Consider the following 13569-nt stretch of genomic DNA (forward strand, 5'->3'; position numbering starts at 1 on the left):
TTCACATTCTTAAAATAAAGTGGTGATCCTAACTGACCTAAGATAGGGAATATTTACTATATTTACTTGGCTAAGGTGTATGGAAACTTCCGACTTCAACTGTATAGGCCCTGTTTGAATACTTAAAAAATACACCCTTCTGTCCTTGAGCAAATCGCTGATCTCATGCAGTAAGTTTGGTAGAAGCAATGGGGTGGACACCATATTTGAACTTATCATCTCACTTATAGGTCAGGTTACCTAAAGGAAAAGACGAAGGAACAATTCATGTTTAAGGTATACAAACAGGGCCAATGTCTAACAATATAAACTGGGAGTTGTCAGTTTGTTGTCATGGTATCATTCTCTAATCATGGGGGGAAAAAATACAAAAGGAGTCACACAATTATTCCCCTTTTATTCATAATGCACATAAACAGGCCTGTATTCACAAGTGTTGCTGATTATGTGCTGATTATAGGATCAATTTTGCCTTTCAGACCATAATGATTAAGATTATATGGACAGGGTGGCCCTGATCCTTGATCAGCACTCTTTACCCTAAAACAGGAACGTTTCTTCATATGGACATTGATGGACAATAGAGGGTTATTTTGTCCTTGGGACCAAATTATACTCCCACATGGTTCAGTGTGCTATGAATGCTGAATTCCAAATCAAGCTAACACTCCCTAGACACTCCTACAGATATTAGAGAAATGGTTAGGTTAAAGCAATATAATAATTGCTTCACCTTCTCCTTTGATAGGCTAAGTGGAATTTCCACCATATTGCTTACACCTATCGATTATTTTCTGCTTTACAGGAGTGCCTTGGTGTATTTGGAATTAAGCACCACTCTTTTTGTCTGAACAGGGACATATTCATTTGTTCACACCGTAGGAAAACTTAACTTATTTGACAAGTTCAGATTGTTCAGGTAGGTTTCTTCCGTTTGGGGCCTAATGAATACGACCCAAGGGTCAAACTGTTTTCTTATGTTAATAATGAGGTGGCAAGACCAGTTTTAGCCTTTGACTTCATTTCTTTATCAGCACTATCATGTGTGATTTACATGTAAGCATATGATGTATAATTAATATTATAGCAACGTATCAAAGATGCAGACAGTGTCGAAGTAACAGAAGTGTATTACTAGAACAGGGGACAGACAAAACGACAAGTCATGGGCAGGCAGAGGTTGGTAATCCAGATCAGAGTCCAAAAGGTACAGAACGGCAGGCAGTCTCAGGGTCAGGGCAGGCAGAAGTCAATAATCCAGTGTGATGTGACAAGGTACAGAACGGCAGTCAGGCTCAGGGTCGGGGCAGGCAGAAGGTTCAAAACCGGGAAAACTAGAAGACAGGAACTAGAAACAGACAGGATCAAGGGGAAAAACATTGGTAGGCTTGACGAACAAAATGAACTGGCAACAAACAAACAGAGAACACCGGTATAAATACACTGGGGATAATTGGGAAGATGGGTGACACTTGGAGGGGGGTGGAGACAAGCACAAAGACAGGTGAAACAGATCAGGGTATGACAGTAATGGGTCTTTTTATAAACTATGGTACCAGTGAAGATTTCCCACACTGGACAACTTGTTACAGCTGTCATCGATAATTTTTTTATGGCAGTGTAAGTTGTCGTTATATCATATATTAAGCATTAATTAGTTAAATTATACATTGTACTTAACCCTGTAAGAATCCTGGATCTAGCTGTCGGACAGTTTTTTGTATAGAGATCTCAGAAATGCAGTGTAACTACGTAACATGTTGTGTCTCCTTATGTTACGGGGTGAAAACAGTTTTAATGGGCACACAAGTCCAAAATAAAAAATGTGATTGCAAAATCGAATGCTTCTAACAGAAAGAGTCAACAAACCTTGATACTGAAAGCCTAAATCGATACTGTCATTACCATGGTTCTTCAATAATTATGCATAATCCATGTTGGATCCAGCTGATATATTACATTTGGTATGGTTACATAAGACAACCTGGTCTCAGACCATTTCATATTATTCTGTATGTAAATCCGAGACGTTTAGTATGATATGATACGTTTCATATAGTATGTATTCATTTGTGGATCTCCATCACCCTTTTCGGATGTTATATTAAGAATTCCAATTCGTTATCAATTAGCAAAATGTAAAATATGTTACGAATTTGCCAAACATAAAATATGATATGATTTTGCAGAGCGTATGATATGTTACGAATTCTAGCTAGCTGGCTAAGGTTAGCTAGGATAAGGGTTAGGGTTAAGGTTAGAAGTTAGGTTAAAGAGTTAAGGTTAGGGGAAGGGTTAGTTAAAACGCTTAAAGTTAGGGTTAGCTAACATGCTAAGTAGTTGCAAAGTAGCTAAAAAGTAGTAATTAGTTAAAAAGTTCTAATTAGCTAAATTTAAGTTGTCTGTGTTGAGATTCAAACTTGCATCCTTTTGGGTTCGTGTTATACACACACCCATCTACCCCGACCAACCACCCTACAAGTAACCATCTGTCCAGCCTGGTCTCATAGACTAGACATAACATAGTAAACGAGACACTCAAATTAGTAGGATATGTTAAGTTTGTTATGGTTACACAAGACAGTTACTTAAGGCAAAAAAAGGAAGTAGGGTGGATGGGTGGGCGTATAACGTGAACTTCTAGCAAACCAAAGGTTGCAAATTCAAATCTCCTCACAGACAACTTTGCAACTACTTACTACCTTTTAGCTACTTTGCAACTACTTAGCATGTTAGCTAACCCTTCCCCAAACCCTAACCCTTTAACCGAACTCTTAAACTTAACCCTGACCTTAATCCTAACCCCTAGCGTAGCTAACCTTAGCTAACTAGCTAGAATTCGTAACACATAATACACTAGGCAAATTCGTAACATATTGTACTTTTAGCAAATTTGTTACATATAATATGAATTGTAATTTGTAACATATATGAAATGGGTGATGAACATCCACAAATTAATACATACCATACTAAACATAGCATATACTATTGTAAATGGAGTGTTCGGTTTATGTACAGAATAATACGAAATGTTCTCATTTTCACACATCATCTGATCCAGTAAATCATTTTCCAAATGACAGTCAAGTGAAGAACAGATGTTGTGATAGAGCATGCAATGCAACAGCCCGAGTGCTGGAAAAAGGATTGTTCATGAGGAATGTTCAGAATATTTTGATGTCTCATTTGTTGGAACTAATATCCCTAATGAATTGATGTTGGTCATCTGTTGTTGTCTGCTTGATTTACAGCAAGGTCTCATTAGATTTAACAGAGAAAGAAAGCATCAAGGTATTGTGTTCATGTTTTCATATGTTTTTGTGCCTTGGATTGGACACCAAGTCTAGTGTGCACAATTGTGTAGATAGAATATTGCGCAACACCCAATGCTATTCCTACAAATTATTTTTGATATAATGACAACAAATTTCAACTTATTCACAATATCACCTGGTAATGAAATAACATGACACATTTAAACAATACAAGGGGCATGCAATTTTAAACAATACAAGGGGCTTGAAGTTGGCTACTTGAATTTGGAGCTTAGAAATTCAAGTACTGGAATAGGCCTACCTGCGTGAAAAGACTGTAATTATTGTAGGCAGTTTATAAATTCTGCTGCTCCCTTATAATTATCTGTGATTTGGCCACTTTCGTTTGATTCCCGCCGCTTCAATTGAAGGGTGTTATGCTACTCTGTTGCGTAAAACCACGTGCTGTTATTATGAGGACGACAACATCTAATGTTGGCTTCAACTATGCTTTCCAATACAAATCCTTCCGCTTAAAAAGAAGCCTGGTTTTTCATCACTTTATCATTAAATAAACAGTGAAGGTGAAATTCAAATGGTGCGATTAATGCTACCGCTATTCATGGCTTTATTATGTGTGCCTGCGTCTGCCACATAGGCTACAGAAAAATCGTCATGCATGCATCCAATCTATTTAGTCAGGCAATGTCCACATTATTCTTACATATTTTAGAATGTAATAACAATTGAAATATCAATACATTGGCAAAGCCCCCCCCCCCCAAAAAAAATTCTTAAAGTGGTAATGGCAAAAAAAATTTTTTATTTTTTTACACTTTTTGCATGTTTTTTGGGGGAAGGGGGAAGAGGTTCTATTTTAGGCCCTATATGTACAAGTGTATAAATTATACAAATGTATAACATTGAGGACCTTGAAAATTACAATTAAGTACTTGGAAAAGTCCCTGAAAGTCTTTGAATTTGACTTGCCAATGTCTGTATGAACCCTGCTTTAACGGATGTATAGTCCTAGGCCTATGCTGTTGTATAGGTGGAGTTATGGGTCAATTTGCATATATTCACTTTTATTCCTTTAAGTACACATGTGGAACTGCATGAAAATCCTTTTAATTTTATTTTTCAAATTATTTAGAAATGTTGATCCCAATGTCACACATTGGCCCCATTATTTATAGAATATACCCTAATATACTTACATTTGCTCTTCTGTGTGTGTGCATGTGTCTGCGTGCGTTTGTGTGCATGTGCATACTTTACGTATACGTTTGTTTGTGTGTGTCTGTCTTTATGTGTGTCTTTGTGTATTTGTGTGTATGTATGCATGTGGGTGCGTGCATGGGTCAGAATGTTCCAGTGGTCCTATGACTTTGGCCGAGCAGTCCTGTGTGTGGACTACATGGTCTTCACACTTCATCTCATCCACATCTTCGCCATTCACAAACAACTGGGGCCAAAGATCATCATCGTCGGCAAGATGGTGAGACTTACTGAAGCAACAAAATGAGACATAACTATGGCCGGGTTGTGTTCAGTTATTTGGAGAAAAAAAAACGTTTTGGAATGGAAAGGTAACGTGTCCAATTAGTGGTTTGAGGTGTGAAGATAAGCACATCCATAAAAACCTATCTCAGGTGCTTGATCCTAGAGGATAACATGCACCAAAAAATATAAATCTGCACACTGGTATGATGCTCCCTAAGTGTTTAATCTTGGCGAAGACCCTTGTTGGGTAGAAACGTTGCCCTTTTCTCATTTAACACCGTTGGACCATCATACCAACGTGTCCAATAGGAACACAGATTTAGATTTTCCATCGCAAAACGTTTACCTACTGCGTGCCCTTCTGAACATATTCTTGTTATCTGAGAGAAAGGCTTTGGTAATGTTTGTAGTGCACATGTTTTGACAGAATATAAACTTTCTGCACTCCCCCTTGTCTCACTCAGTAACTTTACATACACCTAGTTCTTATCCACCGTCCATTGACCCCGACATATACATTCCTTATACATGTAAAGTAATCAACAAGTTCTAGCATGGTAACCTGAATAAGTATATTTCAAGCTAGAATCCAACAAAGCTTATTTAGAGTTTATGCATAAGCATAGGCCTATATACAGTGCATTCAGTAAGTTTTCAGACCCATTGACTCCACCCCCCCCCCACCCCCCCCAATTATGTTACAGCCTTATTCTAAAATGTATTCAATAGTTTTTTTCTCTCATCAATCTACACACAATACCGCCTAATGACGAAGCAAAAACAGGTTTATAGAATTTTGTGTACGTTTATAATTTAAAAAAAAACTGAAATAACATTTACATAAGTATTCAGACCCTTTACTCAGTACTTTGTTGAAGCACCTTTGGCATCGATTACAGCCTCGAATCTTCTTGGGTATGACGCTACAAGCTTGGCACACCTGTATTTGGGGAGCTTCTCCCATTCTTTTCTACAGATCCTCTCAAGCTCTGTCAGGTTGGATGGGGAGCGTCGCTGCACAGCTATTTTCAAGTCTCTCCATAGATGTTCGATCGGATTCATGTCCGGGCCCTGGCTGGGCCACTCAAGGACATTAAGAGACTTGTCCCGAAGCCACTCCTGTGTTGTCTTGGTTGTGTGCTTAGGGTCGTTGTCCTGTTGAAAGGTGAACCTTCGCCCCAGTCTGAGGTCCTGAGTGCTCTGGAGCAGGTTTTCATCAAGGATCTCTCTGTACTTTTCTCCGTTCATCTTTTCCTCAATCCTGACTAGTCTCCCTGCTGCTGAAAAACATCCCCAGAGCATGACACTGCTGCCACTATGCTTCACCATAGGGATGGTGCCAGGTTTCCTCCAGACGTGATGCTTGGCATTCAGGCCAAGGAGTTCAATCTTGGTTTCAACAGACCAGATAATCTTGTTTCTCATGGTCTGAGAGTCCTTTAGGTGCCTTTTGGCAAATTCCAAGCAGGTTGTCATGTGCCTTTTACTGAGGAGTGGCTTCCGTCTGGCCACTCTACCATAAAGGCCTGATTGGTGGAGTGCTGCAGATATGGTTGTCCTTTTGGAAGGTTCATCGGGTTCTTGGTCACCTCCCTGACCAAGGCCCTTCTCTCCCAATTGCTCAGTTTGGTCGGGCGACCAGCTCTATCAAGTTGTAGAAACATCTCAAAAACAGGATGCACCTAAGCTCAATTTCGAGTCTCATAGCAAAGGGTCTGAATACTTATGTGGGTAAGGCATTTCTATTTTTAATTTTTAATACAATTGCAAAATAATCTAAAAACCTGTTTTCCCTTTGTTATTATGGGGTATTGTGTGTAGATTAATAAGGACATTTTTATTTAATCAGTTTTAGAATAAGACATACCAAAATGGTAACATTTTGTAACATACCAAAATGGTGAAAAAGGGATGGGGTCTGAATACTTTCCGAATGATCAGTGGACGCTGGTGACTTGAAAAATCGAGGGGGATGGGAGACCCATGGCATAGGCGCGGGATGCATGGAGACGACAAAGTGTGTTTTAAAAATCATCAAAGACTAATTGTTTTAACCTAAAGCATTTAATAAAGACATTTATAGTACAATATTATGGGGAATAGGAATGAGAGGGCTACTTGCACAGTGTTGGCATGAGATTCCAGCAGTGATTGAATGAGGCATGAGTTGAGGTGTTCAAAGGCTTGACTTCAGTGCAGAACAGGATTTGATTGGGAAGGAAAAAATCAATTAAACAACACACTACACAGTTAGATAAGAATGAGGAGTAAAATCATTGATGTGTAATAATGYGATTGTGTATGTGATTGACTCTTCATACAGTAATGAGATAAAATTGATAGGGGTGTGGAGGTCCTGGATGGCAGACAGCTTAGCCCCAGTGATATACTGGGCCGTACGCACTACCCTCTGTAATGTCTTGCGGTCGGAGGCCAAGCAGTTGCCGTACCAGGCAGTGATGCAACCAGTCAGGATGCTCTTGATGTTGCAGCTGTAGAACCTTTTGAGGGTCTGAGGACCCATGCCAAATCTTTTTAGTTTCCTGAGGGGTAATAGGCTTTGTCGTGCCTAGGCTGTATGGAGCTGTTCTTATTAGGAGCCTACAGTTGATCAGACTGAAAAATTGTCTTGTTTTCATCCCATACAGCATGTCAGATGTTTAGGTGTAGCCAAGGCTGCTGCAACATTTACAGTTGAAGTCGGAAATTTACATACACTTAGGTTGCAGTCACTAAAACTCGTTTTTCAACCAATCCACAAATTTCTTGTTAACAAACTATAGTTTTGGCAAGTCGGTTAGGACATCTACTTTGTGCATGACACAAGTCATTTTTCCAACAGTTGTTTACAGACAGGTTATTTCACTTATAATTCACTATATCACAATTCCAGTGGGTCAGAAGTTTACATACACAAAGTTGACTGTGGCTTTAAACAGCTTGGAAAATTCCAGAAAATGACGTCATGGCTTTAGAAGCTTATGATAGGCTAATTGATATCATTTGAGTCAACTGGAGGTGTACCTGTGGATGTATTTGAAGGCCTACCTTCAAACTCAATGCCTCTTTGCTTGACATCATGGGTAAATCAACAACAAAAAATCAGCCAAGACCTCCACAAGTCTGGTTCATCCTTGGGAGCAATTTCCAAACGCCTGAAGGTACCACGTTCATCTGTACAAACACCAGTACACAAGTATAAATACCATGGGACAACGCAGCCGCCATACCGCTTGGAAAGGAGACGCGCTCTGTCTCCTAGAGATGAACGTACTTTGGTGGGAAAAGTGCAAAGCAATCCCAGAACAAAAGCAAAAAACCTTGTGAAGATGCTGGAGGAAACAGGTACAAATTATCTATATCCACAGTAAAACGAGCCCTATATTGACATAACCTGAAAGGCCGCTCAGCAAGGAAGAGGTCACTGCTCCAAAACCGCCATAATAAAGCCAGACTACGGTTTGCAACTGCACATGGGGACAAAGATCGTACTTTTTGGAGAAATGTCCTCTGGTCTGATGAAACAAAAATAGAACTGTTTGGTCATAATGACCATCGTTATGTTTAGAGGAAAAAGGGGGAGGCTTGCAAGCCGAAGAACACCATCCCAAACATGAAGCACAGGGGTTGGCAGCCTCATGTTGTTGGGGTGCTTTGCTGCAGGAGTGACTGATGCTTTTCACAAAATAGATGGCATCATGAGGGAGGAGAATTATGTGGATATATTGAAGCAACATCTCCAGACATCAGTAAGGAAGTTAAGCTTGGTCGCAAATGGGTCTTCCAAATGGACAATGACCTCAAGCATACTTCCAAAGTTGTGGCAAAATGGCTTAAGGACAACAAAGTCAAGATATTGGAGTGGCCATCACAAAGCCCTGATCTCAATCCTATAGAAAATTTGTCGTCAAAACTGAAAAAGCGTGTGCGAGCAAGGAGACCTACAAACCTGACTCAGTTACACATTAGCTCTGTCAGGAGGAATGGGCCAAAATTCACCCAACTTATTGTGGGAAGCTTGTGGAAGGCTACCCAAAAAGTTTGACACAAGTTAAGCAATTTAAAGGCAATGCTACCAAATACTAATTGAGTGTATGTAAACTTCTCACCCACTGGGAATGTGATGAAAAAAATAAAAGCTGAAATAAATCATTCTCTCTGCTATTATTCTGACATTTCACATTCTTAAAATAAAGTGGTGATCCTAACTGACCTAAGATAGGGAATTATTACTCGGATTAAATGTCAGGATTTGTGAATACTGAGTTTAAATGTATTTGGCTAAGGTGTATGTAAACCTCCGACTTCAACTGTATGTAATGAGTTTTTGCTGTTGTCTGTCCGGGGTGATTATGTGTTATCATCTTTGCTAAATAAATACCGGAGGAAAGTGGAAAGCCTACTTGAGCCTGTGCGAAAAAATACGCTGAGTCAACCTCTCTCTTTAATCTAACTTTTAATGGATGATGGGATGGAAGCTATCATAGTTTTGAATTGATTTCGAGATCCCTGGAAAAGACAGTCGAAAGTTCCATATATTCAGCAAGTAACACATCATAACCTGATATTACCTCTGCAAGCTCCTTGTAGTTGCCCTTGTTAGCGGAACTGTCCCTCTCGTCGTGTCATCTAAAAGCCCATTCTTGCATTCCCAAAAATGCAGTGCTGTTGATAAGCCGCTTGAGAACATCCCTGTTTCTTCTTACTTTCTTGTTGTATTACGCAGTTTGAAAACGCAGACCATTGTCATGGTCGATGCAGCTTTTTCCCAGAAGCATGAATCTGATGTCGGCATTTATATGCTCCCTGCTTTTGTTTTTCCGTTTAGCTTTCGCCCAAGACTTTCTAAAAAGCAGGCAAGGCCAGCAATGCAGGGAGCATGATTAAAGGCTCCCTGTTAACCAACTATACTTTTGATACAAATTGGTAATGAACTCCCGCACCTTTTCACCCTTCTTCATGAAACGGATCTCAGGTAGAGGTCGACCCTCGGTTTTAATTCGCACCTTTTCCGTGTACCCCAGAAAATGAAAGGGGTTCTTCAACAAAATGTCAACAAAATTTGCCGTAGTGTTGGCGGCGAGAACTGCACACTCGAGCTGGTAGCTACTGCTACTTGCTACTGAAGTTAGCAAGGCAAATTTTTTATAAATTGCACTAACTGGACACAAAAATAAAGTTCTAAAACAAGAAAACTATTTATAATCTACGTCCTCCATCTCCTGTAATTTGAAGAAACTAATTTGAATTGAATAATATCCCCAAAATGCTATCACTTTTCAATTCTCTATCCTGTCACCAAATCACCAAGCTTCTCAACACATATTACGCCCCCATAATGCTCTGCAGCACAACCCCAATACAACACACTAGGTTCATTCTCTGAGACTAATCCTATGATTGGATGGGAAACATGTCAGTTCATACTGCAAAAGCTTTGATTGGTTGGAGGTTGTCCTCCGGAAGTGTTCATAATTACCATGTAGGTCTATGGAAGGGTGTGAGGCCTACGAGCCTCCTAAATTTTGTATTGAAGTCAGTGTACCCAGAGGAGGACAGAATCTAGCTGTCCTGTGACTATACCATGGTGCTACCTCAGAGAGTGCTGTTGAAGTTGTTTTAATCAATTATTTGGTGACATATGAATATATTTAGTATAGTTTTATCTTAAAATTTCACTGAGGAGGATGGTCCTCCCCTTCCTCCTCTGAGGAGCCTCCACTGTAATCAATGTTATATGTTGTGCTCTCCTATAGATGAAGGATATCTTCTTCTTCCTCTTCTTCTTGGGGGTGTGGCTTATGGCATATGGGGTGGCCAATCAAGCACTGCTGTACTCCTATGACCCCCGCCCCGCCTGGATCTTCCGGCGCGTGTTCTACAGGCCGTACCTGCACATATTTGGACAGGTCCCAGTGGAGGAAATAGATGGTATTGTGTGTGTGTGTGTGTGTGTGTGTGTGTGTGTGTGTGTGTGTGTGTGTGTGTGTGTGTGTGTGTGTGTGTGTGTGTGTGTGTGTGTGTGTGTGTGTGTGTGTGTGTGTGTGTGTGTGTGTGTGTGTGTGTGTGTGTGTGTGTGTGTGTGTGTGTAAGACCTGTACAAATTATGTGATGCTTTCCAACTCAAAGCTGCCAAACTTTTCGATGAGATCAGTATAAGATAAGAGTGGAAAAATGTACAAACCTCAGTTCCTCATGTCCTCCGTATTGTTTCTGTCTGTCTGTCTGCATGCCCGTCTGCCTGTCTGTCTGTCTGTCTGTAGTGAGGAAGGAGTGGGACAGGGAGTGCACTGACAATGTGACGCTGATCGAGGGAGGCGCGGAGCCCTGCAGGAGCCATTATGCTAACTGGCTAGTGATCATCTTACTGGTCATCTACCTACTGGTCACCAACATCCTGCTCATCAACCTACTCATCGCCATGTTCAGGTAAAGGATGGACATTCTCTTTTCCCCCTTTCTCTATCTTTCTTTCTTCTCTCCTTTCTTTCTCTCTCCCTCCCTGAATCTTCGGTCTCCTATAAATCTATTCTGTCAATATCATTTTTTACTGACATTTTTACTATCATTTTCAGCTAAATACAATGCCTCGTCTTTTGTCAATTGTGTACCACATTATGTTAATTATGAATCCTTTCTCTTCGTCCCCTCTCCACACAGTTACACATTCTCCAAGGTGCAGGGCCAGAGCGACACCTACTGGAAGTTCCAGCGTTACAACCTGATTGTGGAGTACCACTCCCGGCCCTCCCTTGCTCCCCCCTTCATTATCCTCTCCCACGTTCACTTATTCATCAAGAGATACATCCGCAAGGTTCCCTCGGTCAAGATCCTCCATTTTGGTGAGAATTCAACCCAGGTATTCATTGAAAAAGGAATTTTTAGATCCTTACAATCACTATTGGAACTATATTGCTTAAAGGGGCAATCAGCAATTGCTACATCAATTTTTGGACTTAAACATTTATGATACATTGATTCTTGAAGAAGATAACTTATAAATGCCTCACGAGCTTTAGTTTAACAGTCGTACCCCATCAGAACAAAAAATATGTTTGTTTTACGGCAACGTTTATGAACAACGTTAAATGTAAACAAACACTGTATAGCTTTAAAACATGGTTAAAACGATCATTTTGATATCATGGATGGTCAGTCCTTGAATCCTTAAAGTATGTGTTTGTGTTGCTTCACAGTCCCCTCTGTTCCATAAGGTGTAATTTGTATCTGTTATTTAAATCTAATTTTACTGCTTGAATCAGTTACTTGATGTGGAATAGAGTTCCATGTAGTTCCATAGTCTGTTCTGGACTTGGGGACTGTGAAAAGACCTCTTGTGGCATGTCTTGAGAGGTATGCATGGGTATCCGAGCTGTGCGCCAGTAGTTCAACTAGACAGTTCAGTGCATTCAACATGTCAATACCTCTCATAAATACAAGCAGTGATGAAGTCACTCTCTCCTCCACTTTGAGCCAGGAGAGATTGACATGCATATTAATAATGTTAGCTCTCTGTATACATCCCAGGGCCAGCCGTGCTGCCCCGTTCTGAGCAAATTTAATTTGCCTAAATCCCTTTTTGTGGCACTTGACCACACGACTGAACAGTAATTCAGGTGTGACAAAACTAGGGCCTGTAGGACCTGTCTTGGTTTTAGTGCTGTTAAGAAGGTAGAGCAGCACTTTATTATGGACAGACTTCTCCCCATCTTACCTACTGTTGTATCAATATGTTTTGACCATACAGTTTCCAATCCAGGGTTATTCCAAGCAGTTTAGTCACCTCAACTTGCTCAATTTACACATTATTCATTACGAGATGTAGTTGAGGTTTAGGGTTTAGTGAATGATTTGTTCCAAATACAATGCTTTTAGTTTTGGAAATATTTAGGACTAACTTATTCCTTGCTACCCATTCCGAAACTAACTGCAGCTCTTTGTTAAGTGTTGCAGTCATTTCAGTTGCTGTAGTAGCTGACGTGTATAGTGTTGTGTCATCCGCATACATAGACACACTGGCTTTACTCAAAGCCAGTAGCATGTTGTTAGTAAACATTTTAAAAAGCAAGGGGCCTAAACAGCTACCCTGGGGAATTCCTTCTTCTACCTGGATTATGTTTGAGAGGCTTCCATTAAAGAACACCCTCTGTGTTCTGTTAGACAAGTAACTCTTTATCCACAGTATAGCAGGGGGTGTAAAGCCATTAACACATACGTTTTTCCAGCAGCAGACTATGATCGATGATGACAAAAGCCGCACTGAAGTCTAACAAAACAGCCCCCACAATCTTTTTATCATCAATTTCTCTCAGCCAATCATCAGTCATTTTTGTAAGTGCTGTGCTTGTTGAATGTCCTTCCCTATACTTGTGCTGAAAGTCTGTTTACTGTAAAATAGCATTGTATCTGGTCAAACACCATTTTTTCAAAAAGTTTACTAAGGGTTGGTAACAGGCTGATTGGTCGGCTATTTGAGCCAGTAAAGGMAGCTTTACTATTCTTAGGTAGCGGTATGACTTTTGCTTTCCTCTAGGCCTAGGGGCGCACAATTTCTAGTAGGCTAAAATTGAAAATATGGCAAATAGGAGTGGCAATATTGTCCGCTATTATCCTCAGTAATTTTCCATCCAAGTTGTCAGACCCCGGTGGCGTGTCATTGTTGATAGACAACAATATTTTTTCACCTCTGCTTGTCTTTCATAATTTGGTCAGATATACTTGGATGTGTAGTATCAGCGTTTCTTGCTGGCATGTCATGCCTAAGTWTGCTAATCTTTCCAAAGAAAAAAATAATTGAAAGTAGTTGGCA

The 13569-nt window shown here is 40.2% G+C and overlaps 1 protein-coding gene across 1 annotated transcript in view; it reads left to right on the top strand.

The window, feature by feature from the left end:
• LOC111978603 (transient receptor potential cation channel subfamily M member 4) overlaps positions 1-13569 on the top strand; it is a 65469-nt gene that overhangs the window by 41690 nt on the left and 10210 nt on the right. Inside the window, exons 20-23 of the mRNA XM_024008739.2 lie at positions 4623-4755; positions 10517-10691; positions 11024-11189; positions 11421-11602. Coding sequence (XP_023864507.1) covers positions 4623-4755; positions 10517-10691; positions 11024-11189; positions 11421-11602 — 656 coding nt within the window. The remainder of the gene's footprint in view (positions 1-4622; positions 4756-10516; positions 10692-11023; positions 11190-11420; positions 11603-13569) is intronic.

The sequence above is a fragment of the Salvelinus sp. IW2-2015 genome, linkage group LG18, assembly GCF_002910315.2.
Source record: "Salvelinus sp. IW2-2015 linkage group LG18, ASM291031v2, whole genome shotgun sequence".
Lineage (NCBI taxonomy): Eukaryota > Metazoa > Chordata > Actinopteri > Salmoniformes > Salmonidae > Salvelinus > Salvelinus sp. IW2-2015.